At 45.7% G+C, this 21152-nt stretch overlaps 1 protein-coding gene across 1 annotated transcript in view; it reads left to right on the top strand.

The window, feature by feature from the left end:
* Positions 1–21152, top strand: part of TTC7A (tetratricopeptide repeat domain 7A) — a 596795-nt gene that overhangs the window by 22989 nt on the left and 552654 nt on the right. The window contains exons 2-3 of the mRNA XM_082252340.1: positions 16604–16767; positions 18647–18815. Coding sequence (XP_082108466.1) covers positions 16604–16767; positions 18647–18815 — 333 coding nt within the window. The remainder of the gene's footprint in view (positions 1–16603; positions 16768–18646; positions 18816–21152) is intronic.

Consider the following 21152-nt stretch of genomic DNA (forward strand, 5'->3'; position numbering starts at 1 on the left):
GATGCTAAATTGCACCCCCACCCCAGCAAAAATCCCCTCCTTCACCCCCCCCCAAAAAAATCTGCATGCTCATCCCCAAACAAAAACCCCTCCTCTGCCAGTAAACTACACCAAACTCCCTGCTCTCTCTCCTTGTGCAGGGTGACTGGTCTTGTCTCCGCCCCCTCCTGTAGTTTTCTATAGACAGCCTATAGTGGGTGGAGCCTGCTGGTCCCTCCCACAGCTCTGCTACAGAGTGCCAGTTTGGAGGAGACTCTTCTGGATATACACTGGTTCGAAGTCTGTTTGATCCCCAGTGAGAGGATTTATCACCTTTGTCGCCCGGAGTAACCATCTATAAGGGGTCATAACAACAGAGAGTCAGCCTGGAGGAATTCTCCAATTGGTTTCAAGCTTTTTTGACCCTAAAGGGAGGGTCCATCCCTTCCGGTGAGTAGGGTCCCAATAGGGGATTAAGACACCTGGCACTGGTTATCACTTTGGAGCACCTCAGCACTTTTTTACAGTACCACCAGCACCTTTTTTTACTATCCTTACGGATGCAGCAGTCCCCCCCCCCCCCTGGAATCTCAACTTCCCCTTTAAAGTGGTTGTAAAGCCACTTTATACCATCCTGTCTGGTCTGTTTAATAATCCTGTGTGCCCCTGTGTCTGTGTTTTAAATAAAATAAGGCGTTCTTTACCAGTTTTTAGAGCCCCGCTCACGTGACCTGTCTACTCTCTCCGCTCCAGTGGGCGGGCCAATGATTCCTCGCTGTCATTAGTCAGGAGGGGAGGGGGCGAGGAGGGGAGAGGCGGCAGGTCACGTGATCGGCGCTCTGAAAACTTGTAAAGAATGGCTTAATTTTATAAAACTCAGACACAGGGGCACGCAGGATTATTAAACAGACTGTAAACAGGATATGAAACTTTAAATTAAATTACAACAGCAGGACGGGGGGGGGCACTGACACAGGAGCAGACAGGCAGGGAGGGAGGGGGGAGATAGGACAGAGGAGGACAGGAGAGCTGTGGATGACGGAGGCACGTAAACTGACCACGGTGTCAGAGCTCAGCAGTCATGGTATACTGTGGTCAGTTTACAGAGGGGAGGACATAGCCAGGCAGGATCAGCCAGGTATTTTAGGTGATAGAAGGGGCCAAATTACACAGCACAAGCACTGTGCTGTATAACATGCTTTAAGGGGACAGGATCAATTTTGTTTTTAGGTTAACAAATGTTTTAAAAAGAAATGCTGCCGTTTGCCCTTTAACCACTTGCCGACCAGTCACGTTGACTGTACTGCGGCAAAGTGGCTCGATTCCGTCCAGCGACGTAGACCTACGTCGCTGGACTCCACCCCTTCTGGGCGGCGCTCACGCGCCGCCGGAGGCTCGCTCCCGCTGTGTTCAGCCACAGCGGGAGTCGGGCTAGGGGAGGAGCGGCGGCGATCGCCGCCGCTCTTCCCCGGTCGTCGGGGAATCGAGTCTGGAGATCCGCCCTCTTGTGTAAACAAAGCGGGCGGATCTCCTAAGTGACAAACAGTGACAGATTGCAGGGTTCAGCATAGCTGAACATGCGATCTGTCCCTGTGTCACTCAGTCACCTCCCCCACACACGTTAGTAAGCACCAGGCATACATTAACCCCTCCCTCTCCAATAAAATTAACCCCTTCCCTGCCAGTGTCATTTTTACAGTAACAGTGCATATGTATAGCACTGATTACTATAGTAATGTCACTGGTACCCCCAAAAGTGTCAAAAATGTCAGTCAAGGGTCCGATCTGTCCGCCGCAATGTCGCAGTCCCGCAAAAAAAATCGCAGATCGCCGCCATTACTCGTTAAAAAAAAAAACCACCAAAAATGACAGAAATCTTTTCCTTAGTTAGTAAACGCAATAACTTTTGCGCAAACCAATCAAAATATGCTTATTGTGATTTTTTTTACCAACCATAGGTAGCAGAAAACAAATTGGCCAAAAATTTAAAAAAATTTAGATTTTTACATTTTTTTGGGGGGAATTTCATATAAAAAAAATGTGAAAAATATTGTTATTTTTTTCAAAATGTACGCTCTTTTTTTGTTTATAGCGCAAAAAGTAAAAATCGCACAGGTGATCAAATACCACCAAAAGAAAGCTCTATTTGTGGGAAAAAAAGGACGTCAATTTTGTCTGGGTACGGCATCGCACGACCGCGCAATTGTCCGTTAAATTCACACAGTGCCGAATCGCAAAAAGTGGCCTGGACGTAAGACAGCAAAATCCTCCGGTGGTAAAGTGGTTAAAAATAAATACTCAAAATAAGTAAAATGACTAAGCCCTTCCCTTTCATGACCTTGTTGAAAAGGGGCGGAGCATGGGTGACCTTGAAATTATGCCCCCCCCCCAAAAAAGTTTGTAAGTTGGTAATATTGCCCGTGCATTCGCCTCTTATTTTCCCAATCATATCCCAGTAGCTCAGTTGTAGTCACTGTGGAAACCTTGAATGGAATGATGGAGTTTTCCAGCCGTCTGAGTGCTAACCTTTCTTAGTCATTTTCTTCTATGTCACGTAATAGGTTTTTTTTTTTTTGTTTTCATCCCTGTAAGGAAGCAAAGTTTTTTTTATATGGAGAAGGAAAAGCAGACGCGGCTCAATCACGAGTTTCACATTTGTAGGCTGCAGGCGGACAGGGAAGTGGCGTGGAAAGATTTTGTGCACATTTCATGTACAGAGCAGTAATAACAGTCTAATGAATGAACACACAGGGCTGTGGGGTGGTGATTCATGGCTCAGGCAGTCATGGGAAAACTCAACCACTTGACCGGCATAAAAGAAAAGCAAAGAAAACCTGCTCTGCGTCTACTGGCATGGAGATTGGGAAGAGCCCGTCTGGTGGGAGACATGCCAACTCAATGGATAGCGATATTTCATGTATTATCAATGCACCATTTAATATGGGAATAGGAGTTTGGTTAACATGGCCATACATTATACAATTTTTTTATTCAATTTCCTTTAGTTTTACCTTCAACTATGTAGTATAAGAGCCTGCCTGATTATATACGCGTTTAACCTCTTCCGCCTTTTTACTGCAGCAGGGCAGCCCTCCTGCGCAAACCGACATACATCTACGTCAGTCGCGCCTCTGCAGCAAGGGGGCAAGCGTGCGCCGGCGCGACCCCGCCCCCACTTGTCAGTGGGGAAGCAGATGCACGGGGCAGGCGGCTCTGATTGCCGCCTGACACCCGCGATCGCTCCCCACTGAGAGAGAAACGCGGTCACCTATTGTAAAAACAGCTGACTGTTCTTTTCCCTGGGATGATCATAGAGCACCTGTGATCCTTCTATATAGGATCACAGGTCTCTATGGTCATTTCACAAGCCACCCCCCCCCCCCCCCCCACAGTTAGAATCATTTCCCTAGGCTCACATTTAACCCCTTGATCACCCACAATGTTAACCCCTTCCCTGCCAGTGTCATTATTACAGGAACAGTGCATATTTTTAGCAGTAATGTCACTAGTAATGTCACTGGTCCCCCCAAAAGTGTCAAAAATGTCAGTCAGGGATCCGATCTGTCCGCCGCAATGTCGCAGTTCCGCTAAAAATCGCAGATCGCCGCCATTACTAGTATAAAAAAAAAAAAAAAAAAACAACAAAAATGACATAAATCTTTCCCGTAGTTAGTAGACACAATAACTTTTGTGCAAACCAATCAAAATACACTATGGGCCCTTTCACACGGGCGCTCCGTATGTCCGCAAATCATCCTATTTTTTTGCGGATGATTTGCGGACATAATGTAAGTCAATGGCATTGCGGATGTCAGCGGAATACCATCCGCTGACATCCGATTTTCTTCCTTTCAGAACCCTATTTTTCCTCCGTTCAAAAAACGGAAAGGAAGCAAAATCGGATGTCAGCGGTGTCATCCGCTGACATCCGCAATGCCCATAGACTTACATTATGTCCGTATATCATCCGCAAACGGATGGGATGATATGCGGACATACGGAGTGAAAAAAAAAAAAGTCCCGCAGCGGAGAAAAACAGCGGAGCGGCCGTGTGAAAGAGGCCTTATTGTGATTTTTGTCTATCAAAAATATGTAGCAGAAAACAAATTGTCCTAAAATGTTAAAAAATTTGGATTTTTACTTTTTTTTTAAAAAATGTCATATAGCAGAAAGTGAAAAATATTGTTTTTTTTTTTTTCAAAATTGTCGCTCATTTTTTGTTTATAGCGCAAAAAATTAAAATTGCACAGGTGATCAAATACCACCAAAAGAAAGCTCTGTTTGTGGGAAAAAAAGGACATTAATTTTTTGTGGGTACAGTGTCACACAACCGTTAAATTAACGCAGTGCCGAATTGTAAAATATGGCCTTGTCATTAAGGGGGAAAATCTTCCGGTCCAGAAGTGGTTAAAGTGTTTACATATGACCTCATATTATATGGTTTTGGTAAATCTAAAGGAAAACTGAACAGGAAAATTGTATAATGTATGGCCAGCCTTATACTTTGAACTTTGAATGTTGACACAAGAATTAATCACTTTATGGCTCTACAAGCCCTGCCCTGCTTAACGCCTTGCTGCCAGGTGTCAGGTTGTGTTCCTCTCCTTGTGGTTTATTTGTATGTGATAAAGCAGACCATGCAAGGATTTAAGCTGAACTCCAGGACAAGCAGATATTCTCTAAATCCATTCATCATGTGTATACTTCCTTGAGTCCCGGTTCACATATATGTGATGACAGACATTGCATGTGATTCGGAGCGCACTGCTCTGCAAATTACATGCGATGTCTGTGCGATGCGAATTCAACCATACAGATTGTATGGCCGAATTTGCATCGCATTCAGACACAAATCGCACAGGACTCTTTTTAACTTGTCCAGTCACAGGCGGCATTGCCTGTCAAACTTGTGCCGTGACCTCAATGGAGCTGCACAGCAAACCAAATGCTTGGATTGCGGTTGTGACACAGTATTTCAATGCAAAATCAAATTCAGAAGGCAGCGGTATCACCTCCTGCACAAACAGTGCGAGGGTCTTAAAGGGGCATTAAGTACCAGGAGTGTGCAACCTCTGAAGGAACCCTAGGCTTCTATGAAACCCTGGTTGAGAACGACTGCTCTGGATCGGTGGCTGTCAACCTTTCTGACCTCACGAACCACTAAACTCACAATTTTGAATCCCGCGGACCACGAACATGGATTTTATACACAAAATGCTCTGGCTCTCTGCCCCCCTCCCCCTGGATCACACTGCTGCCTTTTGCACAGAATGCTCCGGCTCTCTGCCCCCACCCCCCTTGGATCACACTGCTGCCTTATACACACCATGCCCTGGCTCCCTGACCCCCTCCTCCTGGATCACACTGCTGCCTTATACACACAATGCTCTTGCTGTCTGCCCCCTCCCCCTGGATCACACTGCTGCCTTATACACACAATGCTCTGGCTGTCTGCCCCCTCCCACCGGATCACATTTCTGCCTTATACACACCATGATGAGGCTCTGTGCCTCCCTCCCACTCTGCATCACACTGCTGCTTTATACACACAATGCTCCAGCTCTTTGCCCCCTCCCCCTGGATCACACTGCTGCCTTATACACACAATGCTCTGTCTCTCTGCCCCACTCCCCCTGGATCACACTGCTGCCTTATACACACAGTGTTCTGGCTCTCTGCCCCCCTCCCCCTGGATCACACTACTGCCTTATACACACAATGCTCCCGCACTCTGCCTCCCTCCCTGTGGATCACACTGCTGCCTATAACAGATCAACCGGCACCCCAACCAGGCACCTCCGTTGACGGATGCTCTTAGTGCTTCCCGAGGGCTCCAAGCACTCCACCAGACAACGTATTCACTTCAGACTCCACTAAATGCCGCAGCTTGGTTAGGGTCTCGCCGTCTCCTACCCACCCTGGACCTACGACAAGGCTCCAGGTTTCCGTGGGTGAACCTATCTTTCCCTAGAGAGTGCAGCCAGAACAGGAACAAGCTCTTACACAAGCTCTTACAAGAGCTTAGTGATTATCCAAGGGAGTATGAAGAACATAGCAATCCCTTGCAGCATATTCCCCCAATGAGAGACATGTCTCTAGATTGAGGGTGAAGTATAACTCAACTTTATTGAACAAGAAACAGACTTTTATACAGCCCCCCCCCCCCCCCCACAAGGTTACCGCCCAGGTGGACCTTGTTGAAAAAAGGCCCTGACATTCACAATCCAATAAAAAGAGTTTAACACTCCCATACAGTGTACACAAAGATATACACTGTGGGACATTCCCCCTCCCCCTTAGCAGCCAATACACATATACTTCTCATAATAAGCTTATCTTAAGGCAGACAGAACAATATGGGGTCATTAACATTTAACAATGAGACAGGCACAATCCACATTCCCTCCCAATACACAAACAATAGGGAAGTCTGCCAATGACAGTCTGTGTGTCTCTCTCACAGACAAGCACATGGAATACACTGTGTAAGGTGGTATTAAATCTTCATATTTCTATGTGAAGATATGGTTGACAAATATTATTGTCCCATCTGAAGCAATTCAAACCATTAAGTATCTGCTCCTCACCTCCAGTGATGGTGAATACCGTCACACTGCCTTATACACACAGTGCTCTGGCTCTCTGCCCCCCTTCCCCTGGATCACACTGCTGCCTTATGTACACAGTGCTCAGGCTCTGTGCCTGCCTCCCACTCTGCATCACACTGCTGCCTGACACAGGCTTATCATTGGACCTCACCTCCTTATCCAACCATGTGCTTGAGCTCTGTGCTCCCTCCCACAGTCTGTGATCGGTGCTGCCATTGGAAGTCCCCTCCTTCTTCACCTCCCGCTCTCTGCGCTACTCCCGGCGCCTCCCTCTGAGTTCACAGAAGCTGGAACAACAGAGGAAGCAATGGGTATCAATGCGTGCTGACAGTATTGACTATCAGCGCGCATTGAGAACAATACTGGAAACAACATTGGGTGGTATACATCTGCCACAATGTTGATTTGAGGCAGAACCCCCCCAACATTTTCTCGTGGACCATCAGTGGTCCACTGGTTGGCGACCGCTGGTCTAGTGAACCCTTTCTTTTTTTTTTTTTTTTATACTTGCCTTGATACTGTCTGAAGAACATCTTTGTGGACATCATCGCTCGGCTTTAGGGTCTTTTTCCTCCAGATAGGAGGAACCTGCTGGGCTTCATCACTTTAGATGCCCATGGTGGGTGGGTGTTGAGGAGACTGACGTACCCAACTCACAGATAGCTAGCTGGGGTGACTGGTCTCCTCAACAGGAAATGCAGTTGTTAGAATTTATGTAGCAGAAAGCATGTTCTGATGTATTGGAGATGAAAGGAGCTGGGGGAGCTTGAAGAAGCAGCAGAACAAAAAATCTGGGGTACTTAAAGCGGAGTTCCAGCCATTTACTCACCTGTCCAACGGTCCAGCGATGCGGCCGCCGGAAGCCTCGATCCTCTCCCTCGGCGCCGGCATCACTGCTGTGGGCACCCGGCTGTTACAGTTTGCGGCTTCACAGCCGGGTACCCACTGCGCATGCGCGAGTCGCGCTGCGCGCCGTGATTGGCCGGCAATCTTCTGGGACCTCTGACGTGTCCCAGAAGATTGCAGGGAGGGAGGGGGAGAGGAGAACTTCCGCTCAGGGCGCCGCGGCGCTCCGAGCGGAAGTGGGAGCGGGTACCTGTCAAAACTAGGTACCCGCTCCTCCCCCCAAAAAATGACATGCCAAATGTGGCATGTCGGGGGGTCAGGACTCCCTAAAGCGGAAGTTCCACTTTTGGGTGGAACTCCGCTTTAAAGAAGAAGTCCACTATAACACTAAATTACCTTCATCTACAGACATCAACGATCTAACACTAACCTATATAGTAAAGAAAGAAGGGGGGAGTGGTGGGACTTTACATGAGGCTCAAGCTGGGATTTGCTGTGCGTCTCCATCCCTAATATTTGTTGCAAGGAAAAAGAGGTTGGGACTTTACATGAGAGACATAAATGGGTCCGCAGGGAAAATGTCAGCAGCATTTATTGATACATGTAAATAAAACATACATGGCAGATCAAAAATGATAACATCAAATAATACAATACAGATGAACACTCCCCAAATACAATGAATGATGTCCGACAAAGCTAATTTCCAATAATATAGAGTAATAAACATATTCAAGATATAACAGAACTTGAAGTTCCAAGTAATGGAGTAATTCAATATTTTACGAACATCATTGACTCAACGAGTTTCGTGGACCCAAATCGCCACTTCGTCAGGAGTAGATGTGTGTATTTTAGTAATCTATAAAAATGGGAAAATTAGGCATATATGAGGATAATGCAAGAGATGAAAAATATAAAAAATGTTAAAAATGGGGAGGAGAAAAGGGACTTGCATAGCGGCATGCAGAATGGCATGGAGACTGAAACTGGCCCCAAATGCCTCCCACGGGAGCTGAGGGCACATAGGCAGGTAAGCCAGGTGGAACATGTCGCACACATGGCACGTGTGGGCTGAGTAGTAGAGATGACAAAAGCCATAAGTATAGCACCGTATACATATATTTGTAAGAGGAGTATAATGAGTATATGTGTAAAAATTAAGTATATATAGTAGTACAGGTGTATACGAGTAAAAATGCCGACCCATTTATGTCTCTCATGTAAAGTCCCAACCCTTTTTTCTTTGCAACAAATATCTAGTAAAGAAGAAATCAGAATACTTACCTTTTTTGAAGCTGATCCCACACTGAGCTGTCAGCCGTGGCTTCACTGTGGAGGTGGGTGCAGAGGACACATCCGACAATGGAAGCCCCATAGTAAATCTATGTGTGACGTTGACGGCCATGTCCTCTGCAGAGCTTCTGCCGCTGGAGATCGGGTCGGATCGGCTTCAGAAAAGGTATGTACACTGATTTCTTCTTTACAGGGCTAGATAGGTTAGTGGATTGGGGATGTCTATAGATGCAGGGATTTTAGTGTTAGAGTGGACTTACACTTTAAAGTCAATTTTGTTTTTAAAATTTCTGCCCCGATGGCAGCTTTAAATCTAGCTTACTTCTAAACGTTAAAAAAAAGCTTTAGATGTTGAGTCAGAAACGCATTCATTGCACATTTCTGCTCCAATCCATTTTGCTTATTTCTTGTTTAAAATGTTTAGAGACAAGTTTATTCCGTTTTTCATCCTCAGCTTTCCCATGAAAGACCAGGTCAAACCCTGATGTGGTTAATATTGCTACATGTCCAGGGGTGTGGAAATTTAAACAAAAACTACTTGAACAAGGAACTAAATTAGGGTCCCAGTCTGTTTGTTCATGACAATCTACTTGTCCTGTATTATATCTTAATTTACGCTTGATGTGCAAACAACTCAGTTGCGCTAATAACTGCACTTTTGGATATTAATATACGCCAAGCGCAATCAATCCTGTTGTGCTAAAAATCGCATCGTTTCGTATAAGGCAGTGATGACGAACCTTGGCACCCCAGATGTTTTGGAACTACATTTCCTATGATGCTCATGCAATCTGCAGTGTAGTTGAGCATCATGGGAAACGTAGTTTCAAAACATCTGGGGTGCCAAGGTTCGCCATCACTGGTATAAGGTAATGGAGCGCACTGAGCAGTACCCAGTAATACGGACACACAGGCTGTTATCACATTGGATGCTCGATAGAATGTCCTGCCTAAAGCATTGAGCTCCATTTATTTATGGGACAAAACAGGGACAACGGCATGAAGTGATGGCTATACAACATCAGCCAACATCAGCCAATGAGTTCCAAATGTACAGTCACATGACATAAGTTACTCACATAGAATCAGCCACACCTGTATACATTCAAATCTACAATAGAAAGTGGGAATCCACACACCGTAGTTACCAATGAAACCCACATTTAGCGGAATTCGCGCCTAACATTACACAATTAAATCAGCTTGTAGAACTGTAAACGCTGCTCTGATCAAACTCGTGCATGCACTCCTGCCAGTACTACTAGCTTGAATCTCACTCAGCAAGGCTCAGAAAACAATGCCCATTAGGATTATACTACTGTTCCCATAGACGTGAGGTTATCTGCAAGAAAAGAGCAATGCTGTTTCCACTATTGTGATCAGACACAGTAGAAAGACATGAGCGTGTTACCCTTCATAAAGGCAGATAGATATCAAGACGATATTGACTTCACAGAGTAAACCTATCCCTGCCAAGCAAACAAATCTGCACATTATACAGGGGCTGGTGGTCATATCCTTGCTGCTTTATCCTTGAACTCCGCACCGCAATACACATAGATCTCTACCGGCAAGCAGACCCGCGCATAGGTGTCCAGAGCATAGTGTTCGCCGGTGAAGATGTCTATGTAGAGTGAACGCGTCTACACATCTAAAGCAGGGTTTGACAAATCTGTTTGAACTCTAGGAGCCAGCTAAAAAAAGTTAGGAGCCAGTTTTTTTCTGCGCATGCCTGAATGGCTGGCTTCTGTTGAACCGGCTGCCATACACATGGGCCCAATGGCGGTCAGTTTTCATTGAACCGGCTGATGTTGCCCGGCATTCGACCCGTGTGTACTTTGCTTACTTCTTCTGAGAGATATTAAAGGAACACTCCAACCACCATGACCACTTCAGTGATTTGAAGTGGTCATGGTGGTAGGGGTCAGAAACCCTGCATATGCTGGGATATTTACATTTATGTGCTGGGGGCTATTTGCACCCCTAGCACATGTGACTTACTGCTGTTGGGTACTGCTGGTGGGTACTGCTGGCGAGTACTGCTGGCTGGAACTGCTGGCTGGTACTGCTGTGGGTACTGCTGGCTGGTACTGCTGTGGGTACTGCTGGTGGGAAATGCTGGCAGAGATCACTGAGTGGCGCTGGAGGAAGCATGCCGAGCCGATGCTTCCTGTAGCTTTCCTATCACAGACGGAGTGCATTTGATATCACTCCGCCTGTGACAGGACGGAGCCAGAACTACACAGGAAGCATCGGCTCCATTCTGTCACAGCTAACAGACACCGCTCTTTCCCCTGACATCCCAAGTCTCCTGCGAGGTGCAGGAGTCTCTCGCATGCGGGCACGGCACTTGCGGGTGTCAGGGAGCCGCAGCCTGCATGTGGGAGACTCCCGCAGTTTTGCTTTTGCTGTAAAGCCATTCTTTGTTTGCGAGCAGAATTTGTTATGTATATTTTTCCCTTTTCATGTAAATATGTATATATTATTGGTTTTATGCTTATTGATTGCAAGACTTTTAATAAACAAAAATTGGGATAAGTGGCAGAGGGATGCTGGTGGAAGGGGGGTGGGATAAGTGGTGGTGGAAGAGGGGAGGGATCAGTGGTGGTGGTGGAGGGGGGGGATAAATGGTGGGGGAAGAGTGGAGGGATCAGTGGTGGCGGTGGAGAGGGAGAGGGATCAGTGGTGGTGGTGGAGGGGGGGGGAGGGATTATTGGTGGCGGTGGAGGGGGGGTGGGATCAGTGGTGGTAGAGGGGGGATGGGATCAGTGGTGTGATGGTGGAGGGGGGAAGGAATCAGTGGTGGTGGTGGAGGGGGGGATGGGATCGGTGGTGGTAAAGGGGGGGAGGGATCAGTGGTGGTGGTGGAGGGGGGATGGGATCAGTGGTGGTGGTAAAGGGGGGGTGGGAACAGTGGTGGAGGGGGGATGAGATCAGTGGTGTGGTGGTGGTGGAGTGGGATCAGTGGTGGTGGTGGAGGGGGGATGAGATCAGTGGTGTGATGGTGGAGGGGGGATGGGATCAGTGGTGGTGGTAGAGGGGGGTGGGATCAGTGGTGGTGGAGGGGTGATGAGATCAGTGATGTGATGGTGGAGGGGGGATGGCATCAATGATGTGATGGTGGAGGGGGGGTGGGATCAGTGGTGGTGGTGGAGATGGGATGGGATCAGTGGTGGTTGTGGAGTGGGATCGGTAGTGGTGGTGGAGGGGGGATGGGATCATGTTCCGATCATTGCCTTTAACTAGAACCAGTGGGCAGTGGCCCCCCACAGTGGCGGAACAGTATCGTAGTGTCCCCTTTTCCTGGGGGCGGTGCTGCTCCCCTGAAAAATGCCACCCAAGGCAAATGCCTTATCTGCTTTGCATTAGATACGCCCCTGCCTATACCCACAGTTGATCCAATGGAAGGCAAAAAAAAAAAAAACCCCTATAAAGCATGATCTGTTTTGTTCCAGTGGGGGAGAATAAGTTCCTTTCTGATCCCCCTGAAGGGAATCGGATATTTCCTGTTCACCAATCTCTGGTGTTATTTCCTATAAATGTTCATATCTAGTTATATTTTGTGCATTTAGGAATGCATCCAGCTCTTTTTTAAAACAATCTACTGAGCTGGCCACAACTAATTCCCGAGGGAGTCTATTCCACATTTTCACAGCTCTTACTGTGAAGAAGCCTTTCTGTATGTGAGGTTAAATCACTTTTCCTCAAGAAGTAAGTTTCTGTCTTAAAAATTGAGAGACGTCCAGCAAAGTGTTTGTGCTTTTAAGTCCATTAAAGGGGAACTAAACTCTCTCAATCAACATGAAATATTTTGTATCCCTATGCTGCTAGCATTATTAAATAGATATTTACTTATTTTAAACTTTTTTTTACATGCTTCCTGGTTTCTGGCCTAGGCTTCAATATAGAGTATGTATTTCAAATGTGTTTTTAGCTGTTAGCCTGGAGTTCAGTTTTTTAAAAAATGCTGACGTTGCATATATCAGTTTTAGCTTTTTCCATTAAACTAGTTGGGATGCCGGGTCACTCCTTTCCCAGTTTCTGTGTCAGACATCTTCAGTTCTGGGTAGATTGCCAAGTTCTTTGTTCTGTGACTCTCTTGCCTCCAACTTCCTTAATAAACCTTCGCACTGTTCCTTCTTTGTCGATTGCATCTCTAGACTTTAAATATGCAGCATCTGTTCACCTCCAGTTGCTTGTATCTTCAGCATTGGGCTGCCCATAGACAGAAGCATGGAGGGTGCGGTTGGACATGCAGATGGGATACGGCTGCCATCATGATGCACAGGGTGCAATATACTTGTATGGTCAACCTACTAAGTTTATTTCAGTGGAGGAGGAAGGGTAACCTGGGGGGAGCAACTTTCCATCACCACTGATTCTGTCCAATCAGTTGACAGCATGAGAGCAGGGGGCGGAGCGAACTGCTGGAAGCAGACCGCTCCTTTGGAACAAAGGGCAATGGTCCTGATGGTCACCCTGCGCACAGGATTCTAATTTCTCTTTCGTTCATTGACGGTCACAGCTCCTGATATTCTTAACCACTGGGTTATACTGCCCCCTACAGGAGTAGGACACTAGGCAGAAAAAGTCTGGCTACACCTATGGGCAGTCCCAGGGGGTATACTCCCTCTCCCTGCTATGGCTGCTCAGTTTTTTTCTGCCTAGTCAGGAGTAAGGATCCAAAGGTTGTCACTGATTTTCATTTAAATGAAGACATTGTGTTGCCTTCCCTGTGTCCCAGGCCTAAACATCCAAAGGAAATTGCCTTGCATGCCTTGGATGTGGTCTGGGCAATTAGGGTGTACCTGGCAGCGACTGAGTCTTTTGGGAAGTCAGACTCTCTCTTTGTGCTCACGGATGGGCCTCGTAAATGGTTGTCCACTTCCTCTGTGACCATTTCCAAATGTATCAGACAGACGGTAATTCAGGCCTATTCCATTAGGGGTCAGGTTCCTCCTTTCCCTGTTAAGGCGCACTCTACTCTGGCCTCCCGTCATCAGGCGTCAGTGACACAGGTTTGCAAGGCGGCCACCTGTTCATCGGTGCACACTTTCACAAAGTTCTATAAAGTGTATGTATTGGCATCTGCGGGTGCTTCTTTTGGATGCAAGGTTTTTCAGGCCGCTGTTTAGAGGACCTGATCCTCTTTGAGGGTGAATTGTTTTTTTCAGGTGGGCCCCAGTTGTTTTAGTTGAGCTCCTAATGCCTGGTTGGCTACTGTTTAGCCTTGCATTTTTTTACTGTTCCCACCACTCTTGTTAAACACTGCTTTGGGACATCCCAATAGTTAAGAAGAATCAGGAGCTGTGTCCGTCAATGAACAAAAGAGAAAATGGGATTTTTGACTTACCGTAAAATCCAATTTTCTGATGTTTATTGACGGACACAGTATCCACCCCTCTGTGGAGTGTAATTCTTTTGACACTGCTTGTAACTAAACTGAGTACCTATAGCAGAGAGGGGGAGTATACCCCCTGGGACTGGCCATAGGTGAAGCCAGACTTTTTTTCTGCCTAGTGTCCTACTCCTATAGGGGCAGTATAACCCAACGTTTAGGAATATCAGGAACTGTGTCCGTTAATGAACATCAGAGAAATGGATTTTACGGTAAGTCAAAAATCCAATTTTTTGGGACAGCACTGAGCACAGTTTAAGTTAAAGACAAACCTAAGACATTATATTTTACGCACTCTGCTTTGATGTATATTGAAGAGGACCTTCAGATATATGCATATATAATTTGAAAAAAAAAAAAAAAGTATTTATTCATATCAAAACGGGCCATTAGTGTGGCAATTTATTACTGATGCGTAAGAATCACATAAAAACGACAAAAAAAACATCCAGATGTCAAGTAATAATACCATGTACAGCAGTGCACTTACTCAGATGGACGCCTGTTGGCACCAAACGTGTTGGGGCGGAGCTATACGCTGATGACACGCCGGCACTTCTGGTCCCAGAGCTGTCGGCCATCTCACTAAGTGCACTGCTGTACATTGTTTTATTACTTGACATCTTGATGTTTTTTTTATCATTTTTATGTGATTCTTACGCATCAGTAATAAATTACTACAAAATATCTGGCCCATTTTGGTATTTGGCACTTACTCAGATGGACGCCTGTTGGCACCAAACGTTTCGGGGCGGAGCTATACGCTGATGTCACGCCGCCACTTCTGGTCCCGGAGCTGGCGGCCATCTCACTTGGAGCACTGCTGTACATTGTTGTATTAGTTGACATCTTGATGTTTTTTTTATTGTTTTTATGTGATCTTACGCATCAGTAATAAATTTGTACAAAATATCTGGCCCATTTTGGTATTTGGCACTTATTCTGATGGACACCCGTTGGCACCAAACGTGTCGGAGCGGAGCTCTACGCTGATGTCATGCTGCCACTTCTGGTCCTGGAGCTGGCGGCCATCTCACTAAATGCACTGCTGTACATTTTTGTATCACTTGACATCTTGATGGTTTTTTTTTTTTATCATTTTTAAGTGATTCTTACGCATCAGTAATAAATTACTACAAAATATTTGGCCCTTTTTGGTATTTGGCTTCTTGTACGAGCACTTCTTTTTCATCTAGTGGGCAAGATAGAGATAGTGGGAAAGATAGAGGCAAGCATAGGGCCACATCTGGCCCCGGGCCGCAGTTTGGAGGCCACTGCTCTAGAGAGATCCACATTTCACCAGAAAGCAGAGGAAGCAGTCAAACCTGCAGCAGCTAAAACACTGAGCAGACCTGACAAGTGATCGACCGATATCGTTTTTTGTTGCCGATACCGATATTTTGGCATATCGGCATCGGCAAATTTTGGCTGATATTTTTGTACATTAAAAAAAATAATATTTTTTGTTTTTGACAGGTACTTTTGTGGAGGGATCTGGTGGTCTAAAAGACCCCAGACCCCTCCTCTGCACTTAAAAGCATTCAAAACTCCAAGTTTGGCTGTTTTGAATGCTGTCATTTATTTTAATCTGGCGCAGACAGTACTCGGAAGTGATGTCACTCATGACATCACTTCGGGGTTTTTGCATGGAGACTCGATCAGAGCCGAATGCAGCTTTGATCGAGTCTTCGGCGGCCGTGCAGGCTGGTCGCTCGGGTCTCCCGGTTGGACGGGTGACCCGGGCGAGCTGCAGAAGGCGGCGGGAGGGGAGGGACGTCCCCTCCCGCTCCTTGTAATGACAGCCAAGCGGCTTCTCCGCTGCATCGGTTATCGTTACAAGACAGCCGACCGGACGCCGGTACCGGGGTGATGCCTCTAGCTGTAGGCATCACTCCGGTACAAGCACTTTCCGGAAATATCGGCAATATCGGTAACCTCTGGGCCCGATTCTGATATATCAAGAAAAGTGCATATCGGCCCTCGATATATTGGCTTTGCCGATAATCGGTCGATCCCTAGACCTAACTAATCACATGCAGCTATACTAATAACCGTGAGCAACACTAACTTTGCCTATCAACAAAAATACAGCTGCACTGGATAGAGTGGGCCAGCACTAAATGTACCAAATCCTAGCACTTATCCAGAAGGGTGCTACATAGGTGACAACCATACAAATAATTTTCCATAGACAATCCCCTCATGTCCAGGGTAAGCAGAGCAGTTTAGGTGACAGAGGCGTATGCGTTGGCCAGGAACATTTTCCCCGGGTTCTCGGCAATGAACGGAAGTGATTATTTACAGATTAATAGCCCTGAGCACCTCTCCGACCTTTTCATTTACACAAATGGCTTCCTGTGCTCTTTGGGCCTCTGCCTGTTGAACATGTGTCAGGCCGTTAAGTAGAAGGGATGAGATCTTCCTTTATATGGGAATTCAGTGCTAAATGACATCTCTCCTAACCCCTGCCTTCCAGATGACTTCACAAACCTGCTGCTGGCCGAGGCCCTGCTGGAGATCTGTTTAAAGGAGAACGTTGCCAAACTCAAAGACTCCATTCCATTAATGGAAAGCATCGAGCCAAAACTGCATCAAGCCAAGAACTATCTGAGCGGTATTCTAAACAGAGGCAAATTACCAGTAAGTGACAGATGGGAACCTTGTCTGCTTTGATATCCCTATCAGATGTGTTCTTCTCCCATTCCTGATATGTAGCATTGTGTGCACTCATCTTTATTAGAAGCCAATTCTGGAGAGAATTAGGGGAATTAAAGTGATACTAAACACACACTGTTTAATTGACATTGTCCCATCTATTTTTGTATATGGATGATGGCACTGTAATTATTTTAATTAAAAAAACACCTAAGTACCTTTTTCCTAATCGATATACAGCTGTCACATGACCCAGATCTTTCCCAGCCTGTCTGCAGGGAAACATAAGCAGGAGCCTCTAGTCATCTGCTGCTGGTCACATGTTCAAAATAAAGAAATACAGAGTAAAAATACATAATTGAGATCAATAAATTGTTTTAAATTGTCATACAAATATACAAAATATTGTCAAAAGTATTGGGACGCCTGCTGTTACACGCACATGAACATTAAAGCGGAGTTCCACCTAAAACCAAAAAAAATACATGAAAATACCCCCGGGACAGTCAGGGCTAGTACATTCCACAATGGATAGCCTCTGAACTGTCCCGGGTCGCACTTACCTGCAAGAAGAAATACTTACCTTGAAAATGTCTTCTCCAGCGCTGCCATCTCAGGTGTGGGCAGCTTGAAGCCAGCGCGATCCTCTTCTGCGTCCTCTTCGGTCCCATGATGCACTGCGCCGGCCCCGCTGTCACCTCCGGGGCTTCAGCGTCATTCCTGCACAGCTTCTGGGCATGCCCAGAAGCTGTTTAGCAAGGTATGACGGCGCCTGCACCGGAACTGACGTCGGGGCTGGTGCAGGCGCATTGATTCCTGGGAGCGATGACGTTCAGCTCCCAGGAATCATTGCATGCCAGGAAGTGACGAATCGCCGTGGCCGCCGAGGGGAGGAAGAGGAAGTAAGGTAAGTATATTTTCTTCTAAACCAGGTAAGTTAAAAAAAAAAATTGTGATTATCCATTTGTTTTTCAGGTGACCCGGAGCAAGAAGATGGACGGAACTTTCATTTTCGGGTGAAACTCCGCTTTAATGGCATCCCAGTCTTAGGCCGTAGGGTTCAGTATTGCAGCTATAACAGCTTCAACTCTTCTGGGAAGGCTGTCCACAAGATTTAGGAGTGTGTCTATGGGAATGTTTGACCATTCTTCCAGAAGCGCTTTTGTGAGGTCAGGCACTGATGTTGGAGAGAAGGCCTCGCTAATTCATTTCAAAGGTGTTCTATCAGGTTGAGGTCAGGACTCTGTGCAGGCCAGTCAAGTTCCTCCACCCCAAACTCGCTCATCCATGTGTTCCCCGCTGTTCTCTTTTCACGGGGAGCGATCGCGGGTGCCCGGCGGCAATCCTGGCCGCGGACCCTGTGGATCGGCTTCCCTGCTGGCGAGTGGGCACGCCCAACCCCAGGATCGCTCCTGCGGACCGCCGTACCGGTACGGCGATTTGCAGGGACCTGCCACCATATAACTGCGGCGACTGGCCGGCAAGTGGTTAAATCAGAACTAAACCCTCCTATCCTTTACAGCCAAGGAAGCTGCCATCTTGGCCTCTGTTTGATCTGCAGTGGCAGAGATGCTGCACATGTGAGCAGTTATGACCCCAGGCATTTGATAGTTTGAGCACAAGCAACTGTGACAGTCATCATTCACGGCATGCCTTGAATGTAACTGTTTGGAAAACTGTCAAATCGATGGGTTTAGTTCCGCTTTCAATAGAATTTGTTTTTCCACACTAGAGTTTAGTGTCACTTTAAGACCTAAAACCTTGGGCGGCTTTGCCGGGTCCCAGTTGACATTTCAGTGTTAGTTTCCTATATTTCCATTTAATCTTCAGAATTAATTTTATATATTATTGTTTGTTTCCACAGCCACATTTACTAACAGAAGCTCTGCTGATTCTGGGAAAGCTGCATTTTGTTGAGGGTTCATATCGGGACGCTATAAGCATGTACGCCCGCGCTGGGTTTGAAAACATGTCATTGGACGATGAGCCTCTGTATAAGTTGCGCCTATTTACAGAAGCTTTCCTTATAAAAGGTAAAAGATATTTATATGTGTCATTGTTGTTATTATTGGTTGATATAATGGGATTGATTTACTAAAGGCAAATAGACTGTGCACTTTGCAAAGTGCAGTTATACTCTGCAAGTGAAGAGCTTAGTAAATCAGGTAAAGCTTCACTTTGCACTTTTATTTTTTTTAAGGAAAATAAAAAAAAAAACAGCATTTTTGCTAGCATGTGATTGGATGATGGAAGTCAACAGAGCTTCTGCTCATTTACTAAGCTCTGGGGCAGTTGCTCTTGCAGTATTCACCATTAGTAAATCATCCCAATAGTGTTCACATATACATACAAGAGTGGGAATCATAACACATTTATAGTTTTGTTGTACATGTTTCCTTCATTTAGTTATTAAGGCCTGGGCAAAAACAATAGGTAAAAAAAATAATGAAAATATACATTTTTTTAATTACGTAAACATGAAATATTGATTAGGATTATTATTCCAGCCAGCAGGGGGAGTTCCAGGCTCCTTTTCACATCAATTGCATGTGCAGAATGAAAACTTGTTTACAGAGCTCAGTAGCACAATCTAAATGAGACCAGGATTATTATTCCAGCCAGCAGGGGGAGTTCCAGGCTCCTTTTCACATCAATTGCATGTGCAGAATGAAAACTTGTTTACAGAGCTCAGTAGCACAATCTAAATGAGACCAGGATTATTATTCCAGCCAGCAGGGGGAGTTCCAGGCTCCTTTTCACATCAATTGCATGTGCAGAATGAAAACTGTTGTTTACAGAGCTCAGTAGCACAATCTAAATGAGGCCAGGATTATTATTCCAGCCAGCAGGGGGAGTTCCAGGCTCCTTTTCACATCAATTGCATGTGCAGAATGAAAACTTGTTTACAGAGCTCAGTAGCACAATCTAAATGAGACCAGGATTATTATTCCATCCAGCAGGGGGAGTTCCAGGCTCCTTTTCACATCAATTGCATGTGCAGAATGAAAACTTGTTTACAGAGCTCAGTAGCACAATCTAAATGAGACCAGGATTATTATTCCAGCCAGCAGGGGGAGTTCCAGGCTCCTTTTCACATCAATTGCATGTGCAGAATGAAAACTTGTTTACAGAGCTCAGTAGCACAATCTAAATGAGACCAGGATTATTATTCCAGCCAGCAGGGGGAGTTCCAGGCTCCTTTTCACATCAATTGCATGTGCAGAATGAAAACTGTTGTTTACAGAGCTCAGTAGCACAATCTAAATGAGACCAGGATTATTATTCCAGCCAGCAGGGGGAGTTCCAGGCTCCTTTTCACATCATTTGCATGTGCAGGATGAAAACTGTTGTTTACAGAGCTCAGTAGCACAATCTAAATGAGGCCAGGATTATTATTCCAGCTAGCAGGGGGAGTTCCAGGCTCCTTTTCACATCAATTGCGTGTGCAGAAAGAAAACTTGTTTACAGAGCTCAGTAGCACAATCTAAATGAGACCAGGATTATTATTCCAGCCAGCAGGGGGAGTTCCAGGCTCCTTTTCACATCAATTGCATGTGCAGAAAGAAAACTTGTTTACAGAGCTCAGTAGCACAATTTAAATGAGACCAGGATTATTATTCCAGCCAGCAGGGGGAGTTCCAGGCTCCTTTTCACATCAATTGCATGTGCAGAAAGAAAGCTGTTGTTTACAGAGCTCAGTAGCTCAATCTGAATGAGACCAAAAGATTACTCATCTCTTCACAGTTAAAGATTTCTGGTGAAGTGCTGGTGACCACTTTAAACAAGCTGCTAGCAGGCTTCAGCACTTTGTGAAGCTTGTTAAAAGCCTGCTTGCAGCTTGCTTAAAGTGGTCATCCACACTACCATTAGGATCTGTGTTCAACATTTGCAGAGCTTTTTCTCAAGGATTGCTTTTCCTCAAGGTTTGCTGTTCACACTGCTCTTATACAAGCTGAAGCCTGTGTGAAACGGGCCTATGGCAGGCTGCTTCCGCTGTGCTGTCTCTTTAGCTGACCCATAGTGCTCTGGGAGTCTTTGGTCAAATATATTAAATGTTTATTTGCAAAAAATGGATTGTACTGATGTGTATGTATAGTAAACAACAAATATAAAGTTGAAACATTCTGCTGATCCCTCTGACATGTGGTTTCCAATAAAGACAGCCTTTTTATTTTTGTCACTGTATGCTTGGATTACCAGTAACTTCTCAGGATAGGAAAAAAAAAACTGTATTTTTGCTTGCACATGATTGGATAATGGAAACCAGCAGAGCTTAGTAAATGAGCAGAAGCTCTGTTGACTTCCATTATCCAATCATGTGCAAGCGAAATTACAATTGTTTTTTTTTTCCTTGCTTGGATATTCTTTGC

This window comes from Pelophylax lessonae (assembly GCF_965119305.1).
Source record: "Pelophylax lessonae genome assembly, chromosome: 3".
Lineage (NCBI taxonomy): Eukaryota > Metazoa > Chordata > Amphibia > Anura > Ranidae > Pelophylax > Pelophylax lessonae.